The sequence below is a fragment of the Trachypithecus francoisi genome, unplaced genomic scaffold, assembly GCF_009764315.1.
Source record: "Trachypithecus francoisi isolate TF-2019V2 unplaced genomic scaffold, Tfra_2.0 Lachesis_group2, whole genome shotgun sequence".
NCBI lineage: Eukaryota > Metazoa > Chordata > Mammalia > Primates > Cercopithecidae > Trachypithecus > Trachypithecus francoisi.
Window position 1 is genome coordinate 153,916,214 of NW_022681465.1, and position 20,347 is coordinate 153,936,560.

The 20,347-nt window shown below is 49.6% G+C and overlaps 3 protein-coding genes across 4 annotated transcripts in view; 1 reads left to right on the forward strand and 2 right to left on the reverse strand.

Moving 5' to 3' along the window:
* The window catches only part of KDM3B (lysine demethylase 3B), an 85,829-nt gene extending 83,240 nt beyond the window's left edge, over nucleotides 1-2,589 (reverse strand). The window contains exon 1 of the mRNA XM_033181090.1: nucleotides 2,216-2,589. Within this exon, the coding sequence (XP_033036981.1) occupies nucleotides 2,216-2,404 (189 nt within the window). The 5' untranslated portion in view covers nucleotides 2,405-2,589. The remainder of the gene's footprint in view (nucleotides 1-2,215) is intronic.
* A 3,186-nt stretch (nucleotides 2,590-5,775) lies between these two features.
* FAM53C (family with sequence similarity 53 member C) lies at nucleotides 5,776-19,322 on the reverse strand. 2 transcript variants are annotated; one of them, XM_033181097.1, is made up of 5 exons: nucleotides 18,623-19,322; nucleotides 14,116-14,345; nucleotides 13,664-13,721; nucleotides 9,922-10,706; nucleotides 5,776-8,807 (listed from the first exon to the last, which is right to left on the reverse strand). In XM_033181097.1, the coding sequence occupies exons 2-5, from the start codon at nucleotides 14,191-14,193 to the stop codon at nucleotides 8,550-8,552; spliced, it is 1,179 nt and encodes a 392-aa protein (XP_033036988.1). In that variant the 5' UTR covers nucleotides 14,194-14,345; nucleotides 18,623-19,322; the 3' UTR covers nucleotides 5,776-8,549. The 2 variants fall into 2 exon arrangements, with proteins under 2 accessions (XP_033036988.1, XP_033036986.1); XM_033181095.1 differs by lacking the exon at nucleotides 18,623-19,322 and adding an exon at nucleotides 18,168-18,267.
* CDC25C (cell division cycle 25C) overlaps nucleotides 18,387-20,347 on the forward strand; it is a 58,119-nt gene continuing 56,158 nt past the window's right edge. The window contains exon 1 of the mRNA XM_033181094.1: nucleotides 18,387-18,519. Coding sequence (XP_033036985.1) covers nucleotides 18,507-18,519 — 13 coding nt within the window. The 5' untranslated portion in view covers nucleotides 18,387-18,506. The remainder of the gene's footprint in view (nucleotides 18,520-20,347) is intronic.

Here is a 20,347-nt window from a genome sequence, read left to right on the forward strand (position 1 = left end):
AAGGGGGCGCCCTGCTAGGCATTACTCAAAACCAAGCATGCCTGAAAACATCTTAAACATAACTGAATGAAAATCTGCCCAATCACAGGCCAGCTGCTTGCAAACTCCACCCTTGAGTACGGGAAGAACACTTTTGATTGGAAGACAGTTGTGTTTACTACCGTGTGTGGTGCAAATTGGAAAGGTCCACACGTCCACGGTCCAAAGGAAATCTCTTTTAATGAGAAAGAAAAACAAAACGGCCCGTTCTCATCCTACACTGGTCATTGTCATTGATAGAACCTCAACAAAACAGTAATTCTTGAACAATTTTGCAAGCTGGTGAAAAAATCTAAAGGCTCTGAGTTTTGGTCTGGCTGTTTTATCATCTATGTCCCTGGATATACATGTAAGACGAGCATAAATGTATTCTCAAAATACAAACCTGCCTTTGCTTCTGTATTCACACAGCCCCATGCAAGACCTCAACACAGTTGAAATGTTCTTTGCTTTAATTTCCAAGAATCACTGCAACTTTTTACTTGGTTTGAGAACCCAGTTCCGTGGGCTCAGTAGTAAAAATTATTCAGTATTTAGCTTAGTGGGTGTCCAGAAAGGAAGTGAGCTTCAAAAACCTCTGCCCTTAGGGAGCACAGCAAACAAGAAAGTGAATGGGGAGCCATTTCAGGTGCAGAGCTCATTAGCAATTCATCTGATGGAGGAAACGAGACGACCATTGCAAGAACTAGAAAAAAATCCCAATGAATATCGAAGGCAAAGTAGGCCTTAGGTCAAAGTATGTTTTGCCTCCAAGGGAGCAGAATGAATCTGAAATGGACACTTCTTTTCCCATCCCAGTCATCTTTTAAAGAAAGCGCAGAGGAATCCAAATCCCAGTCTTAATCCTCATTCCATCCCCTTATATTTCTGATATCTCTTTGCAAATTTGCCCCACTGAGGCCTCATAACTGTCCTAGCAGCGTTTCTTATACAGCATGAAGAAAGATCAAAGCAAATGAACCCAAGTAGCAGAAGCAAAGCCTAAGCCATCCACAAAAAAATCCATAAAGCTTGTATATTAGTGAAAAAGGACAGTCTAACACCGTTGATCAATAGGAAGAAAAATGAACATCGGAAGCCTACAACATTACTTTCAAATCTCACAAACTGCGTTACCGTTTATATCTGCAGAAGCAAGTTCATCAAGAAAATTTACTTTCTGCTTGCTGATCTATTACATTCCAAAAGACCACCCCCTGCCCCAACACGCACACACACCATTTTTCACAGCCTTATCTCACCAGAGAAGCTAGGGCCCCTGTCAAAATGAGAAAATAAAGTGGCTTGCCAAAACTCAAACACTATATTTTACCGCCACATTAACGAGAATAACACATCAAGATCCCGAATGCTAGTTAAGTTGTATGACTGAACAACTTTAATCACGAAACTCACCAAGGCATTCAAAAGGGGCCAAGCCCAAACACAAAGTTTCAAAACAAAACCTCTCCCGGGTTGGGGGAGTAGCTCAGCTGGGAGCAAAAAGTACTACCCAGCAGCCCCGTTCGGCTACTAAGAAAGATCTCAAACTTATCAAAAACAGCCACAATTGCAGCTCCTGTCACCCAGAAGCGTAAGGAGAGGAGAGCTCGAGACAGTGCCGAGAGCTGGCCTTTCTGGAGACAGCCAGGCTGAGCCCAGCTCAGACGAGGAAGTAACTGCCAGATAAAAAAGCCCCGACCAGCTCCAACTGCAGTCTCCGTGCCTCCCATAACTGCCCACATTCCCGCCCCACTTGGGGCTCTGGGAGAAAAGGAACAGGGCGCAGGTCTCCTGGGAGAGGCTGGGGACCACAGGTCCGCGTCTTCGAGAGGGCAGCGGCAACACTGGCCGAACTCTGAGGCTCCCGGGAGCTCAAGATTCGAGAGTCTGCTCCGAAGGCGTGTTGGGGGGAACGCCGAGAAAGGGTCGCCCAGGAGGCGGGGCCTGCCGGCTGCAAGCAGCAGCTCCGGGCGCCCTGGCCGCCCCCCGGGGGAAACAGGGGCGCATACCCCGACGCGGAAGCCATGCCGGCAAGAGCTCGGGGTGCCGAGGTGCCGGCGGGGGGCGCTAAGGAGATGCGGGGGCACGGAAATGGGTCACCCCCATCCCACCGCCCCCTCACAAAGGCCCCCGGGGAGGCCGCCCGCAGGCCCCGCAGCCCCGGCCTCGAGTGCCCGACTCGGCCGCCACTCACCGCTAGGTCCTGGGGCACCGCCCCGCTCATGGCCCGCACCGTGCCGGCCCGCCAGGCTCGAGTGCGCAGCGCAGGCCCCGGATCTCCGCTCGCCGCCGCCGCGGGGACTGAGGCCGAGGCTGAGGCCGCAGTGTCCGCGAACAGAAGCAGCAGTCGCTTGCCCACCGGGGAGGCCGCCGCGTCCGCCATCGCCGGGGCCGGCCTGACCCGCGCTCCCGCCCGCCGCCTCCGCCGCCAAGCGCCCGATCCGCCCGCAAGGCCTCCCTCCGCACCACCCGCGGCCGCCGTTCCCCCCCACCCCCCCCAACAGCCACCACCAACCACCGGCGCCGCGCAGCGCCCCCAGTGGCCGGGAGCGGAGCCGCAGCCTGGGCCCCGCACAGCGCCCCCCGCGCTCTGGAGCGGGGCGGCAGCTCCTGGCCCCTCGCAGCGCTCCGCCCCAATCTCCCCGGGGCCTGCAGTGCCTCCTGCGGTCGGGAGGGGAATTGCAGGTTCGGCCGGGGTAGGGAAGTGGGCGGTTCCTTCACCTTCCCCCTGGCACCATACCTGGTCTCAATCTTCCTTTACGGAGTCCTACATATAAGAGGGCTTTAGCTTGCTCTCCTCGGATGCCAAAGACATTTACGGGGTAAGAGGATGAGGGGCAAGGTACCTAGAGAGTGGATGTTTTAAGCTCTTTAGTGTCTCCAATACCCCCACTGATTTCCTATCCTGAAAATATGAGCCACCTCATCCTGTCTTGCAGGAAATGTTCTCCCCATTGGTCCATGAGACACAGTATCTTCCTTCTCATTGGCCCATAACAGCACCATTCTATACTGCCAGTATTTCTTAGGTTCCTTTCCAATTGGCCAATGTATTACTTCCATTGGATGTATAACACCACTCTTTCCACTGACTGAAGGCCAACGTGCCCCCCTACATCTTGGTGTTTTTCCTAAAACCGACCTAACTTCTTCCCCTTCCTAGTCTACCAATGTTATTAAGTCTACGTGTTTCTCCATTCAACTCTTAGGGGAACTGGAAATAGACCAGCAGTAAAGGGGTTCTCTTAGTAGCACCCCATCTTACCATGGAATTAGTGGGGCTGGGGGCAAAGAAAATTCTGTAACTCTTATCTGAATGCATTTAATACAGGTGTGGGCGACTGGTAGCTCCTGAAAAGGAGCCTGTAGAGAAAGCGAGATGCTGAGATTTTTGGCTTGATTGCTACCCATAATAAGCAACAAGAAATTGCCTCAATCATGTAAAGTTAGCAATAGCAGGGACTAGCACGTTCCATAGTCTCATGGATGCAGAGACTGAGTATACACAAAACGGATACAAAAGATAAAGGGTCTAGTAATAACCCATGACTGTTGCTCTAAAAGTGACTTTTTTTCCATTGATTTTCCCTACAGACAGGAAAGAGCAGTAGGTTCTGTGCCTACCCAGCTATCTCCTGTCCATAACCTTGTCTACACCCTTGACCTACTTTTCTTGTAACAAAAGGCTTGGGGAGAGGGGTAACCAACTATTGACTTTATACTTTACTAAAGTATAAAACATATAGGAAAATCATTCTAGAACCAACCCTGTGGAGCACCAAGGAAACATTCCTCCCTCCACTTCTTTTTAACTCCATCTCCCACAGCCAACCTGAGGCCTAACTCAGAATGTTTTTCTGGGCTGAGAGCCACCTCTTAAAGCACATGGCCCATAAGCTGTAGTTGGTAGGAGGGGAACAAGGGTGAATCCATACAAGATCTATCTGCCTTGCAACTTTTCTATCAAAATTAACTGCTGGGATCTTCTCCCATACAGAGATTTAACTACTGTCCCAATGTCCAAGGCTGATTTCTCAGCAGAGAGACAGAAATGTACCTAAGTTCAGGGATGGGAAAGGCAAAAAGGGAAATGCATTCAACAAATGTGGCCGGCACTTTTCATGTGCCAGGAACTTCCGAAAGTGTTGGGGACACAATATTGAATAAAACAAAACTCTTGCCCTCATGGAGTTTACATTCTTTCCTATATTAACAAGACTTCAGGAATGAAAAATGAAATCACACTTATCCTTACAGAAAATCAGCAGCAGAAAAATCCAACAAAAATAAACTCAAAAGAAAAAAAGGGGGAGACGGGCCGGGCGCGGTGGCTCAAGCCTGTAATCCCAGCACTTTGGGAGGCCGAGACGGGCGGTTCACGAAGTCAGGAGATCGAGACCATCCTGGCTAACACGGTGAAACCCCGTCTCTACTAAAAAAAAATACAAAAATCTAGCCGGGCGTGGCGGGTGTCTGTAGTCCCAGCTACTCCGGAGGCTGAGGCAGGAGAATGGCGTGAACCCGGGAGGCGGAGCTTGCAGTGAGCTGAGATCTGGCCACTGCACTCCAGTCCGGGCGACAGAGCGAGACTCCGCCTCAAAAAAAAAAAAAAAAAAAAAAAAAAAAAAGAAAAAAAGGGGGAGACAAAGTCATTTTAGATGTTCAAACTTTATCCCTGCTCAAGCAGTAGGTGAAATGAAACATCAGTTTTAAACAAAAACAAATGTAATTCTAAGCTGCTTTAACCACATGCCACTGCCCTCCACTTCCCAAAAGCCCTTCGTTTCCAGTGCAGATAACAACTCTCACTTTTTCTAGGGTGTATTTGCAGCCCTGCAAAGATTCCTGCTCCAGGTAGTCAAGTCAATCCTGTCCTCCTGAGCACACTTCATTGGTATTCAATGATGAGTGCCACCAATTTGAAGCAGGAAACCAGGACATAGGCTAAGCAACTTGACTCTTCTTGCTGCCTGGCAAATTAGCACCACAACTGGTAAAGAAAGGCTAAGCCTTAGGGACAGAGGCTCCTGCCTGGATCTCTGAGCAACTACACTTCACCCACACACATTGGAAGAATGTCAACATAGAGAGAAGAAAGCGTGGAATAGAAAGGTCTAAAGAAAGAGTGAGCCACATAGCTTCTTCCCGCAAACCAACACTCCAAAAGGAAACATTAGGGAAAATACTGTCTTCTACAACAAAAGAGAAGCTTTGCAGCTAGGATAATTTTCCAAAAGCAGTATTTTTAGGATGGAAAAATTGCCTAGGTCTTTGGAATCTGAATTCTGATGACTAAACCTCTATCTCTCCAGGATGTAACATGTGAAAACTTAAGAAAGATCCCTGGCCGTCTCCCACTCTGCCTTCTCCCTACTTCCCAAAGCCTACAAACCAATCTAGACAAGTTCCTGACTGTACCATAAACCATTTCTCAGGGAGCTGGAATGCATTAATACTTGACTTCAACTTGCTGGAAGTGAGAGTGACAGCAGGCAGGAGGAGACAAGTATAAGTGCCAGGGAAAGACAGACCAAACCAGACTGCCAAAAATAACCAAGGCCTTAGCAGAAGGCTGGGCCACAGTATAACATCCTGCCATGGCTGGCAAAGGGCCTAGGGTCCAAATACTGCCCCTTTATGAAAGGTTGACCCACATCTTAGAGGAAGGGGCTGAAAGAGTTAGGTGGCCTCCTACCCTGCTTCTTCCTTGTCTGTCTTTGTGGGGAAGGGAAGAAGACACTGTAGTACACAAGGTTGCTTGGGAAAATGGATTATTCTAATAAAACTTTATTTTTTCAAACACAGCCACAGAGGCAGAACCTCATGTTTAACACACACAGACTTATGGATTTTTTTTTTAATATAAAACAAAGTTTACGAAAATTTTTTTTTCCACTTTTTGTATTTGTAATCCCATTAGCACAGGGACTTTGGCAGCAGGTGGGAGTGAAGGGCAGCTGGGCTGCCACTGGGCAGTCACTGGGCACAGGAAGAGAGCACCAGCCTGGGGAGTGGCTTCACTCACACACACAGGGATACTCACCTACTGGCCAACCACACCACACACACAGCACAGATGCAGACATCTACCCAGTGTCAGCCACATGCCCTGGAGGTGTGCTCCACTCTGGGTAAGCCCAATATGTGAAAATTCAAATAGTCAAAACAGTTAAAGTGGAGGGAGGTTGCTTGCTTTACAAAAAGAAGCAATCATAGGCTGCTTTTAAATGGTCAGCAGTCCAAATGCATTGAAAAACAGCATTTGGTTTACACAGAACTGTTGACACAGATCTACTGTGTAAAGCAAAATGAACCACTTCTTGAAAAGTGTTCCAGGGCCACAGGTTCTTAGATTGGGAAGCAAGATGATAGTTCTGACTAGCTTAGTTTTCCAGACTGAAAGTAAGGGAATTAAAATAATGATAACTGTAGACCTTCTCCCCTAAGGATGGTGCCCTGGGGCTTTGGGGAAACCAGGATGGAGGCAGAATCACTGCCTCACTTCTTCAGCTTAGGGCCTGCAGAAACTCACTGGTATTGCCAGTGACCTGTGGGAAGCTGGCACAGCCAATCTGCAGCAGAGAGCCCAGGGATGAGGATACCCCAGGAGGAAAAGAAGTTGGCACCAGGAAAATTATGGCCTGAAGAGGGAGAAGAGCCAGGGGAGGAATGAAACCATAGATGGACAACTCCTGGGCTCACAGTTTCCCTGGATTCTCCAGAGGGCCTCTCTCAAGCCCCTAGAGACCTGGTAGCCCAGTGGTAACTAGCCAGGAGATAGAGAGGAGCTTCTGAGGGCCAGAGGCTTAAGAATACATGGCCACCTCCCCTCTGGAGTAGAGACGAGGAGGCTGAAGCCTCACTGATGCTCCTGACATGCAGGAGATCCAGAAAATGTCAGGTTCAATTCCATGAGGAAGAAAACACAAAGACCTTGGTCTTCTTCCCTTACAAGAGGAACTGGGTCCTAGGAAACCCTGGAAATTGAAGAGAAAAATGCCCTTCTTGCCATAAAGAAGAAGGGCAGGTCCAATTTGGTCATGTAGGATCTAACCAAAGCTGGACAAAACCTCACAAGCTACTGTGGGGTCAGCTTCAGTATGTGTTTCCACTGGTGCCAGCCCTACCAAGGTCCTTAAACCCATCACTGTGGCCACTGGGACCAGCTGTCCTGGCTCAAGTTGCGGGTGAGAAACAAAAAAGTAAATTCAATCCAATGACAACCAAACTCCCAACTGCATCTCACAGCCTTTGCTTTATACATCCTCAGCCAATCCCTCAGTGAGCCCCAACCTCCCTATGGTCTCTCAGGGCCAATTAAAGGCAAATAAACACTTCCTGGCATGAGTGGAAGACAAGCAAACTATTAAATGCCAACCACCCCTTCCTCCTTCTCAAGCAGGTCGAAAAGGCTGGGCCTGGATCTTGTAAGAATTGGTTTCCTGCAGTCACCTTCCCAACAGCAGTGCTGGGGTGAGCTCACACATGTCTGCTGGGGACTGAATGCCACTTCTGTTGCAGGTCTGCCTCAGTAGATGCTGCAGACCAATATAGGGCCTTCCTACCTAGTCTATGACCTAGAAGGGCAGAGGGTGAGGGAAAAGGGTCCCATCAGCAGAGGCAGAGAGAGACAGAGAAAGAGTCCCTCAACCCTGCCTCAGTTGCCCGTGTGCTGTGTGCAACTCTATTCAAGAGGGCAAAAGAGGCAGGTGGTATATAGCCTAGACAATCTAATGAGAAAAAAAGGCCAGCTCAGAAAAAATATGGTGACACCTCCCACCTGCATTCCCCAATATACTAGATCGAGCTAGTGGGGACAGGGTGGGGCGGAGGAAAAGATCATTAGTTGAAGTCACAGCACTTAAAACACCCTGCTGTGCCCCAAAATGAAATCCTTTGCAGAGTCGGTGATGCTATGGATTACAAGCCTGGTTCCAGAGCTATTTAGAAAAAAGGAAAACTTCGCGCCCTCTTCTTGACTCCTTGAGCAACCCCACATCCTGTAAAATACTCAAGATCCCGGGGTATCATGATACTCTGCTGTTAAGGAGCAATTGCCTTCCTTCCCTAAGGCTACACAAACACACCGTTCCACAAGTACACTCCCATGCACGCACACACTCTCACGCAGTTTCTCTGAGGAGGCTGACTCAACCCCCCACCCTGGCCAAATTCTAAGACACAAGTGCCCTTTGAAGCAAAGGGGCTAGTGAAATTCCCCGAGCTGGGGTCGGCAGACCCGGACCTTCCCTGCCCATTGCTCTCTTCGTGGCAGGGATACTCACACTCAGGGCCGCCATGGGAAGGGTCTGCTCTGGGGCTGTCCCTCCCGCCACCAGCTCCGTTTATCTTGTCCCGGCCAGTCTCTCGGCATGGTCGAGCTTGCTGGAACGAGATTTCCGGCTGCCCTGAGTCGGAGCCCTCCACTCACCCCCATTCCCAGGCTTGGCCCCCAGTCTTGGGGCCTCGACACTTGTTAGTAGCCATGAGAGTCAGTCTGTGTGGCCCCAGGAAGTAGCCTCTCAGTTTTAGTTCTCCTCAATCAAATTCAAGTCCAGGTCCCCAAAGTCCTGCTGGCACAGTGTCCGCTTGCTCAGCGCCTGCCGACCCCACCGCACAGCCCCCTCCTCCTCCTCTTCGCTTTCACTCAGCACCTGGGAGGAACCCCCAGTGGGGCTGCAGGAAGCAGAGAGGGGTGGGGGGCTACAGGCCATGAACCACGGTGGAGAGATGCTGCTGCCTTCCCGGGCTGTTTCTTGGAGACAGAGACCTCCTGAGTATGGTTTCTGTCAAACAAACAAAGAAGACAGTTACACCTGAAGGCAAGAATTCTAAGGCTTTAGGATAAGGTTTGTAAACATTCTTTTTTTTTTTGAGATGGAGTCTCGCTTTGTTACCCAGGCTGGAGCGCAGTGGCACGATCTTGGCTCATTGCAAGCTTCGCCTCCTGGGTTCACGCCATTCTCCTACCTCAGCCTCCTGAGTAGCTGGGACTACAAGCACCTGCCACCATGCCCAGCTAATTTTTTTTGTATTTTTAGTAGAGACGGGGTTTCACCGTGTTAACCAGGATGGTCTCGATCTCCTGACTTCAAGATCTGCCCACCTCGGCCTCCCAAAGTGTTGGGATTACAGATGTGAGCCACGGCACCCGGCATTTGTAAACTTTCTGACAAAATTTGGAGCCCAATGTTTCCATTGGATTCAAGAATAGAAGCTCCGTGAGGGCAGGAACATCATCTGCAGTGTTTTACTACTCTGTACTGCCAGTGCCTAGTCAGTCAGTAAATATTTGCAGATGGGATGGACGACTCTATGAAAAAGTTAAATCAATTCTTAAAGAGGTTTGTAACCCAATGGTCTGGAAAGAATAATATGAAAAAAGTGAGCAAGTGTATACATACAATAACTGTACTCAAACCAGGAAGTCAAAAAACATTCATCTAACAGATGAATACACTGTAGCAGCCCATCTTGCTTCAGCCCTCACAGAACCACTTTGAAGCAGTGACAGGCAAGTGGCAAAACCAGCTTTGGGCACAAGGAGTAGATACTGATGATGAAATTTTTTGCAGCTTATACATTCTCGGAAAGGAGGGAAAGTACCTCTTGCAAGACAATTTGGGATCCCTGTTGGAAGGTTTAACATGGGTCTCATCCCAGTTTCTCTAACTACCAGGATTAAGGCATTTCACAGGATGGGGGGACTTTCAGTACTAAAACCAGGACAGTCCCAGGCAAGCTGGGATGGTAGGTCACCCTGAGAGCTAAAGGAGGTGCTGTTGGTGGCGGGGGGGAAGGGGGGTGACAGGGTAATGAAGCTAGGGGCTAGCTCAAAAGCGGAAACAGAACAGAGTCCCCACACTCCCATCCAAGCTCCCCTAGTCTTGCTGGTCCCACCTGATTCATCTTGTCAAAGTCCAAGGAAGGCCGCAGACGCCGGGGGTCCTCCTCGTGGCGCCGCTTGACCCCAGTTTTGCGGGCATCCAGATCACAAGGCTGTGAGCGGCTTCGGGGAAGGTTGCGGAGACCTCGAGGTCGCCAGGGCAGCTCTGGGGAGGATGCAGGAGAGCTCCGGGCAGAGGGCAAGAAGCGGCTTGCCTGCGGGCCCAGGCTGGGTGACAAGGAGAAGCGGCGCTGAGGTGGGCAAGGTGACAAGGACTCAGCATCACTCTCCCAGGAGCCACTTTGAGGGGAGGCAGCACAGGGTCGAGAGGAATCTTGGGCCAGGGCCAGGCTGAAGAAAGGAGGGCTGTAGGGTCTGTGGGCTGGGGCACATTGAGAAGAGGCACTGGGAGCTTGGAGGAACCTGAGGCTGGAGACCCGCTTCGGGGGGCTCTGGTGAGGCACCTGCGGCCCACCCCCTCCACCACTGCCCCGGTGCTTGATGGGAGTCCACAGCTTGGAGGGGGCGGGCCGCCACACTGGCTGCCAGCGAGACAGGTCCACGGGCACTGAGAGTGAGCGGCAGTGCCTCTTGGATGGAGGGGCAGGGGGCACAGGAAGCTTCTCTGGGTCTGGGGGCTCAGGTCTTAGGACTTGGGAGAGGGGCTGCTCCTTGGGGGAGCTTCCCCGACTGGGTGGTCTGAGGTGCAGGCTCAGGCCTGAGGGATGGTAGCTGAAGTTGAGGCTGTCCTGGAACTCAGCACAGGAACAGTGGGGCAGGCCCCTCCAGGAAGCACCTTCTGGAAGGCATTTGTAATAAAAATAATATTAATGATAGCTTACATTTTTTAAGAACTTACCACGTGCCACACAATATATGGAGCATTTTATGTGAAAATTTCCAAAAACCTTATGAGGTAGGTGGTATCATTATCATTATCTCCACTTCACAGATAAGAGAAATTCAGTAACTTTCCCAAAATCACATAGCAATCAAAAGACCAAAGGAGGATTCAAATCCAGGTCTGTCTGATGCGAAGGCCAGGTTTTTAAACCACTATGCTCTATTGCCTCCATTGTGACCAACTACCTGGAATCAAAAACATTTCATCTGCTGCCTGCCACTCCCTCTGAAAGGTAAAAGAAGTCAAGAGAAACAAACACGATTGTGTGTGTCCTGCTCATCCCTCCCCCGCCCCTCCCCCACGCTTGCTCTGGATGCTGAAAAGCAGGCCTATGCTCTCCTTCCTTGGCCTTTCCTCTTCTCATATGTCAACAGCACCAAGTCAGGAGTTAGGACTGCCAAAAAGTAAGAGGTAATCAGGCAGGTAAGAGATCACTTTTATTCCTAGGGAGGGCAAACAGGGTGGGCAAGGCCTCTGACAGTGAAACCTGGGCTTGGGAAACCCTAAGACTTTGTGCTGCTCATCTTCCTTTGTGTCTGGCCACCCACATATTCCGATTCCCTTCCCCTAGGCCTTCTCTTGAATCCAAACAGATGGAGGGACCAAGAGAAGGAAGGGAAAATGGACTAAAAGAAACAATCCTCACTCACTATATTCCAACCAAAATTGTGACTTTTGGGAGATGGCTCATTAACGGACAAAGGGCCTAGTCCAAACTCCTCTGGAGTCCAAGCTGGCTGGAATTCTGCAGGGGCTGGATATCTGGGGCAAATGACAAGTATAAGAAGTCAGACTTGATGGTGGCAAAATTCATACTGAGTGTATTTGGTCTATAGTTCTTCCCTCTACTAACCACTATGAGGGCAGGGACCATGAGTTCCTGCTCTATACTTATGACACAATACCTGGCTTTCAGCAAGTCTTTGATAAACAGGAGGAAGAGAGTGAATGAACATGTTTTTGCCAACTCACTTCCCTTGCTAGGTATCCTAGAAAAGAAAATGAGATGCAGAACAGCTGAGCAGCATGAGTTAAGGCGTTCTGATTGTCCACCAGTGATGCCTCCATCTAAATGTCCCTACAATCAGGGGCCCTTTAACTGACTAATTAATAATCTAGGAATTTATACCTCAGAAATATTTTCACATGTGAAAAAATGACATATGTACAAGGTTATTCACTACAGTTTCTTTTTTCTTTTTTTTTTGAGATGGTGTCTCGCTCTGTTGCCCAGGCTAGAGTGCAGTGGGCACGATCTCGGCTCACTGCAACCTCCACCTCCTGGGTTCAGACAACTCTCCTGCCTCAGCCTCCCAAGTAGCTGGGAATACAGGCACCTGCCACCATGCCCGGCTAATTTTTGTATTTTTAGTAGAGACGGGGTTTCACAATGATGGCCAGGCTGGTCTCGAACCCCTGGCCTCAAGCTATCTGCCCACCTTGGCCTCTCAAAGTGCTGGGATTACAGGCATGAGTCACCACATCTGGCCCACTACAGTTTTATGTACTGAAACAAGATTGGAAATAACCTACACGTCCATCAATAGAAGATTCGTTAAATAAGCCACTGCACATCTATGCAGTGTAATAATATGCAGCTATATATAACAAGGGAATGCTCAGCATTCTGATATGGAAAGATCTCCTAGCTATATTAAAGTTTTTTTTTTTTCTTTTTTTGAGATGGAGTCTTGCTTTGTTGCCCAGGCTGGAGTACAGTGGTGTAATCTGTGCTCACCACAACCTCCGCCTCCTGGGTTCAAGTGATTCTTCTGCCTTGCCCTCCCGAGTAGCTGGGATTACAGATGTGCACTACCATGCCAGGCTAATTTTTGTATTTTTAGTAGAGACAGGGTTTCACTGTGTTGGCCAGGCTGGTCTCGAACTCCTGACCTCATGATCAGCCCACCTCGGCCTCCCAAAGTGCTAGGATTACAGGCATAAGCCACTGTGCCCAGCGATTTTTTTTTTTTTTTTTTTTTTTTTTTTGAGATGGAGTTTCGCTCTTGTTGCCCAGGCTGGAGTGCAATGGCACAATCTTGGCTCATCGCAACCTCTGCCTCCTGGGTTCAAGCGATTCTCCTGCCTCAGCCTCCCGAGTAGCTGGAATTACAGGCATGAGCCACCACACCCAGCTAATTTTATATTTTTAGTAGAGATGGGGTTTCTCCATGTTGGTCAGGCTGGTCTCAAACTCCTGACCTCAGGTGATCTCCCTGCCTCAGCCTCCCAAAGTGCTGGGATTATAGGCGTGAGCCACCAGGCCCGGTCCCATTTTTTTTTTTTTTTTTTAAGGTACAAAATAATATATAGTATGCAACCTTTTGTGTTAAAAATGTGGAAATAAAATACGTGCAGCAAACCACCACGGCACATGTATACCTATGTAACAAACCTGCACGTTCTGCACATGTAGCCCAGAACTTAAACAAAAAAAGGAAATATACACATTTGCTTCTTTTTATATACAGAAATTCCAGTCACACATACTGTGTAAGAAACTAATAGTTTTAGGGAGGTGGTAGAAGCTGAGTAGATAGGGAACAGGAGAGGAACACTTTTCTCAGCATAACCTTTTTGTTGTTATTTTTAAATTTTGAACCATGTGAATGTATTACCTATTCAAAAAAAAAAAAGGATTATACAAGTCTCCACAAAGCTAGAATAAGAGCAAACCAACCAGATAACTTTCATGCTAGAACACGAAAGACAACTGCCAATCTCAGAAGTTGACCCTAGCAAGAAAGTTCTAGAGGTAGGCTTGCTAGCCCTGTTCACTGGAAACCAATGATAGAAATGTGTGGAGAGAGGAATGGGTATACACACATACACAAACACACACGATGCCTTACCAGACACAAGCTGGAAAGGGTTTCCACAGTTGGAGATGTCTGCATGATCAGGCAAAGGCTAAGAAAGAGAGAATATCCATCATGATTTGGATTCAGGACACACTGACAGATTTCTAGGAAGCCCTCTTCAGTTCTCCTCTGCAATTCATGAGCTATAGGGATGTTAGGGACATTAAGTGTTCTTCCTCTTGTCTTCCCAAAGTTAGTAAGTCAAACAATCCACATCTTCCAACATCTCAAACCCTTCTCCACCCAAGTTTTGTTGTCCCTTCTCTATTGGTGGAAAAATCCCTGCCCCCTTCCTTTTGGGCTGGGTTTTGAGCCATTAGTGGGCTCTTCAGGTTAAGTACCATGATTCATACAGCACAGGACAAGAGTAAAGTAGTAGCAACAATCAGCCTCAGAAAAAAGGGGGAGGGGGTCGTGGAGAAGCAGGAAGACTGGTCTTTTACCAGACTGATGCTGAAGCGTGTGCATTTCAGCTCATCCAGAGTCTGCTTCTGTAGCTGCTCAGTGATCAGGGTTATCATGATTCTCCCCAGGATTTGACTTGCACACTTTGGAGCAAATGATGGATGTCTTCCCTGTTGTTCTTCCAGACCTCACTCGTAAGCCGTCTTCTGCCACTGCAGCACCATTCTAGCACCATTGGGACTTCCCTCTCCAGTCATGCCTGCTGAGTCTGCCAATTAGAGGGACCAGCCCCAAGTGATATTAGAGATGCACCTGGTCCAGAGATGGAAAATGCATGGCACACATACCACAGCACCCCTAAGCCAGGCCTCTGGCAGACATCAATTGATCACAGCTCTTTCTAGCTAAGCCTAAACACAGCTTCAGAAATTATGAACTGGCAGTCCAGATATGAAATAGAGTTGGCAATCAAGTTGAAACTTATTTGCCACCCTTAACCTGGTTCATGCTCTGTTGTTTCTAACTGGAATACCAGCACCACCTAGAAAACAGCTGCTCACGTGGGAGAAAGGGATGCCCAAATGATTATTTCCCTCGAGATCAGCCCAGTATTTTATCTTCTAGTCAAAAGTGAAAAGAGGTACCCTTCTCCTAAACTACAGAAATAGTAATAAGAGAACAAGGAAGAACAGTAGTTGTAGGCAAGACTTTCTGCTTCAGACCTGAGTACATAGGATTTTATGTCCTCCCACAGCCTAAACATTTGATATGTTATTGTTTTCTCATAGATAGGGTGCTTGTTTTCTTATCAAATGGGAAGAGGATAAGGAAATGGGTCAGGGTAATTCCAATACATTTCAACTCTACAGACGTTATAAACAATTCCATGACTTTATTCAACTAAGTTTTTAGCCTGATCTGATGCAAAGTCCACGGATACAGTTAACCAAGATTCTTTCTCATGGTCAACTTCTGATAGAAGCAAACTAACTGTATCAGAGAATAGGCTTCAAGCCCACACAATTACCTGAGGGGCCTTGCTCAAGGGAAAAGCGGGGGTTAAGCCAGTATCTTGATTTTATTCTGTCCATTCCCGGAAATGACCAGCAAGCTGACAGCTTACCAGAGAATGTGTGTAGCATTAGCTAGTCAAGAGAACAAATCATCAAGAAATCTAATTATTGGCCGGGCGCGGTGGCTCAAGCCTGTAATCCCAGCACTTTGGGAGGCCGAGACGGGTGAATCACGAGGTCAGGAGATGGAGACCATCCTGGCTAACACCGTGAAACCCCGTCTCTAGGCCGGGCGCGGTGGCTCAAGCCTGTAATCCCAGCACTTTGGGAGGCCGAGGCGGGCGGATCACGAGGTCAGGAGATCGAGACCATCCTGGCTAACACTGTGAAACCCCGTCTCTACTAAAAAATACAAAAAACTAGCCAGGCGAGGTGGCGGGCGCCTGTAGTCCCAGCTACTCGGAGGCTGAGGCAGGAGAATGGCGTGAACCCGGGAGGCGGAGCTTGCAGTGAGCTGAGATCCGGCCACTGCACTCCAGCCTGGGCGACAGAGCGAGACTCCGTCTCAAAAAAAAAAAAAAAAAGAAACCCCGTCTCTACTAAAAAATACAAAAAACTAGACGGGCGAGGTGGTGGGCGCCTGTAGTCCCAGCTACTCGGGAGTCTGAGGCGGGAGAATGGCGTAAACCCGGGAGGCGGAGCTTGCAGTGAGCTGAGATCCGGCCACTGCACTCTAGCCCGGGCGACAGAGCGAGACTCCGTCTGAAAAAAAAAAAAAAAAAAAAAAAGAAATCTAATTATTAATCCAATTTGCAAAGAGTTTTGACAAATCATTTAATACTCCCTGGCCTCAGTTTACCCATATGTAAAGTGGGCAGAATAATCTTTTTTTTTTTTTTTTTTTTTTTTTTTTGAGGCGGAGTCTCGCTCTGTCTCCCGGACTGGAGTGCAGTGGCCGGATCTCAGCTCACTGCAAGCTCCGCCTCCCGGGTTTACGCCATTCTCCTGCCTCAGCCTCCCGAGTAGCTGGGACTACAGGCGCCCGCCACCTCGCCCAGCTAGTTTTTGTATTTTTAGTAGAGACGGGGTTTCACCGTGTTAGCCAGGATGGTCTCGATCTCCTGACCTCGTGATCCACCCGTCTCGGCCTCCCAAAGTGCTGGGATTACAGGCTTGAGCCACCGCGCCCGGCCGGGCAGAATAATCTTAACCTGTCACAGGAACAATACAACATATTAAAATGTACAAAATGTACCATCTGGCCTATAAAAATCAGGAGTCCACATAGACTACCATTTCTTGTTCCCGTTTGTGAATCTTCAAGGCCTCAGAATGTCAGAAGTAATGAAATCAGTAAGATGAAGAAGGCAATAGGGTCTATCTCTCTGGCTGAATACCATCCTCCCTCACCTGTACACTAAGAAAAGCCCAAGAGGGCTGCTCCTTCTGTGACCTTGGGGGCAGATCACTCTACAAAGAAGCGGAAATTATCTCCACCCCACTCACACCTCAGAAGGAGGCCACAAGGAAGAGGAGAGAGATAAACCTGTATGTATTTGGAGTTCTTTAGAAGAAAAGTGCAAGAGAAGTCAATCATCGTTATAGTTAACTATCATTTTCATGCATAATTATTACCACCCTGAACAAAATTCTAGCTTCCGGGAAGGTCTCTTCAGCTGCTTCCCCTATATTCTTACAGGAGAAGCTAAAGCTTATATTACTTCTGCTCCTGGTTTCTTAACTCTGATGCCCTCAAAGATCAACCAGAGTGGGAACCTAAGTGCAGGATTTTACCCCCGAGACCCCAGGCCTCAGGCTAACCAGCTATGAGGAGCAGGGAGTGAAGCAAACTCTCCAGCTTTTCATGAGGCATTTGGACAAACAGTAAACTCCCAGCCATCTCTAGGATCAAGTCAAGAGAGTGAATTTGTGTTTTTCTGCATTTTAATTGTTGGGATGTGGCCACACACAGCGTAATTGGAACAATGCAACTACCACCACGCAACTGATACTCTCAGCCTGAGTTTCCTAAAACAGGCCAGGCTGAGAGGGGGAACAGAACGGAAGCCATAAGGAATCAAACCAGGACACAAAAGAAGGCAAACCAGCTCCGCGAGGGGCCTCCTCTTTCTCAAGCAGGCATTGAAAAAAGTGTAAGAAGCCCTCTCTTGCCGCCTTCCTTCCCCTTCCATTTTGTGTATCTGAAGGGTAGAGACAGCCCTGAACAGTCACTAAACAAGTTAAAACTTCTCAGTTTAACAACTGGCACGGGGCTCAGCCCTTCAGAGAGCAGCAGGCCGCTAGGCCCTCTCAGCAACCCCACCAGGCCTAACTCTCAGTTCAAGCTTTCCCTCCACCAGCAGCCCCCAAAAATAAAGATCAGACCCCCACCCCATCTCCTATTGGATGGCAGTAACCCCTGACACTCCTGTTTCAGGGATGCTGAGGTTGTGCTGAACCTAGACAAGGTAGGATCAGGTCAGGCCAACACGGAGGAGAGTCACAAATCCCTTGGGGACCTTCCCCCCAGGTCCCGGCCCCACACCTCTTGGGGAGACTGAAGGAAAACATGAGGAAGGCAGGGAGGTGCATGAACAGGTAGGTGGAGACCTGCCTGCTCTTCTTCCATATGGTTCTGCTGGGGAAAGGGGTGACAAGTGGGGAACACCCCTCCCCCCACCCCCATGAAGAAGCAAAAGGCTAGGCCCCTCCAATCTTCAACCTCTCCCTCTGTTGCCCTGCCTGTCCCCGCGGGGTGGGGCATGGGGCGTCCGCTGGTCCCCGGAGGTGGGGGGGCGCCAGGGCTCGCTCATGGGGGGCTGTCGTTCGCCTCTTCCCACTAGGTTCCATCATCTGGCCGCGGGAGGCAAACTCAGGACGCAAGGGATGGGAAGGGTCTGGGACTTAGCACTCCGCCACCCCCTCCCCCACCGGGTCCCGTGCTCTCCCCGCGGAGGCGGCCTGCGAGTCCCGGCCGCGCGGGCGGTCGGGCTGGGGGAGGGGAAAGAGGGAAGGAGGGAGGGACAGTTGAGGTGCCCGCCCCGAGGCCCCAGCGCCACCTGCCCTCCGCCACCTACCGCAGCTCCTCCAGCTCCCAGGGCCGCGGCCGGAGCAGCTCTGAGCGCTCCGTTCGCCCCACGGTGTCCTTAAAAGGCGCTGGCGCGAACCAACGACTCCCTGAGGAGAGTAGTGGGACAGCTCTGGCTCGCAGAATCCCCCGGAGCCACCCACGGAGAGGGCAGCTTCGTGTCGTGTCTCTCTCAAAGTCTCTCTCGGACAGCGCTGTCGGGAACGAGCCTGGCGCTTTGATTTAGGGATGGGGGTGGTTTCCTCACTAACGAGTCACCCCCTCCAAAATATCGCAGAAAGTGGACGGTCCCAGTTGGAGGTACATCTTGAAACCCGCGGGGGAGGCCATGTCGGAAGAAGGTAAACAAAGGCATCGCCCCTGCCCTCCCTCCCTCCATCGGCCCAACTGCAGCCGCCCACTCGGTTCGGCCCGCGTCCAGCAATTAGCCACAGTGCCCCTCACCCGCTCGGCTGCCCCACCCTCCACGACCACCTCTTCGAAGGAAGCCCCCTTCCCCCAGCAAAGGACCCGTCCGCGGCGTGAAGGCTGCTGGGAAGTGTGGTCCAAACGCCGATTAGGGCCTGCTCGGAGTCCCAGGAGCCGCTCTTGCAGCTGCCGCATCGGCCTGAACCTTAAAAACCCAGAACTTATAGTGGTTGCGGGGACGTTTCCACTTGGTTCTGTAATTTGCACTCACCCAGAACACTTTGTAAAGCTCAGGATAGCCCAGGGCTGTTCACTCCCTCTCCTCTTTCTCCGCCCCCCCCTCAGCAGGATGAGGTAATGGGATTGTGATTATGACATCATAGGCGGTTCAGTTGCTTGCGTTTGTTGGGGGAGGTGCGGGGAGGTGGGGAGAAGTACGGTGGTTACACTTTCCTTAAACAGAAAGGGAAGGAGGAAACAGGCAGATGGGGAAAAGATGTTGACGGTGCTATATTTCCACTTCAGGAAGACGAAACCACCTTTTATTAAGTCTCCACCACTACCACCACCTCCCACATGAGCCAAAGTTTAAGTCCTTTTTAAAGAGATGGAATGTAGACGTTAGTGTGTGAAGAAGGTGGGTTGATGGTTTCTGGCTCTTACGTAAATTCGAGTTTCAGCTAGCATCACAGATGGTTTAGGGAGACAAGCAAAAAAGTGGATAAAGGAGAGGCTTTAAACTGCGTTAGTGTTGTGATTTCTTTGTAATACAAAGTTTTCTATTTCTTTTTTTTAATTGATTGGAAAGTAGCAGTAATGCAAGTAATCTTCACTATTACACTTAGCAGCAAGTCCTCTGAAAGACGTCTGTTTTCTGTAAATATTTTTGCCTTACTCAAGACTGGGACAGGTAAATAGCTGTGATCAGCTGGAAAGTAGAGCCAGTGGCAGGGATCTTCCTCACTGAGCCAGGGAGGGGAGGAGGCAGGAGCCACCAAGTCTGAAAAAGAGTAGAGGAAAAGTGAGGTACAGTACTAACTGAGAAAATAGGGGTGGAGAGATTTACCTTGCACTGCCTATTTCCCCTTGGCAAAAGGAGCAGAGTTAGGGGCCATGAAGTATGGGACACATGGTTTCTAAGAATTGCTCTTATGTGCCAGACACCATGCTTTTTTTTTTAGAAACGAGGTTTTGCTGTTGCTCAGGCTGGAGTGCAGTGAGGCGATCATAGCTCACTGCAGCCTTGAACTTCTGGGCTCAAGCAATCCTTCCCATCTCAGTCTCCTGAGTAGCTAGAACTACAGGAGTGTGCCACCATGTCCAGCATATTTATTTCTATTTTTGTAGAGAGAGGCTTGTTGTGTTGCCCAGGGTAGTCTCAAACGCCTGGCCTCAGTCTTCCCACCTTGGCCTCTCAAAGTGCTGGGATTGGCGTGGTGTCTCACACTGGTAATCCTAGCACTTTGGGAGGCTGAGGCAGGCGGATCACCTGAGGTCAGGTGTTCGAGACCAGCCTGGCCAACATGGTGAAACCCCATCTCTACTAAAAAATACAAAAATTAGCTGGGCATTGTGGCGCCCACCTGTAGTCCCAGCTACTCAGGAGGCTGAGGCAGGAGAATCGCTTGAACTAGGGAGGCAGAGATAGCAGTGAGCCGAGATTGTGCCACTGCACCCCAGCCTGGGCAACAGAATGAGACTCTATCTCAAAAACAAACAAAGAAACAAAAAACAAAATGCTGGGATTCCAGGTGTGAACCA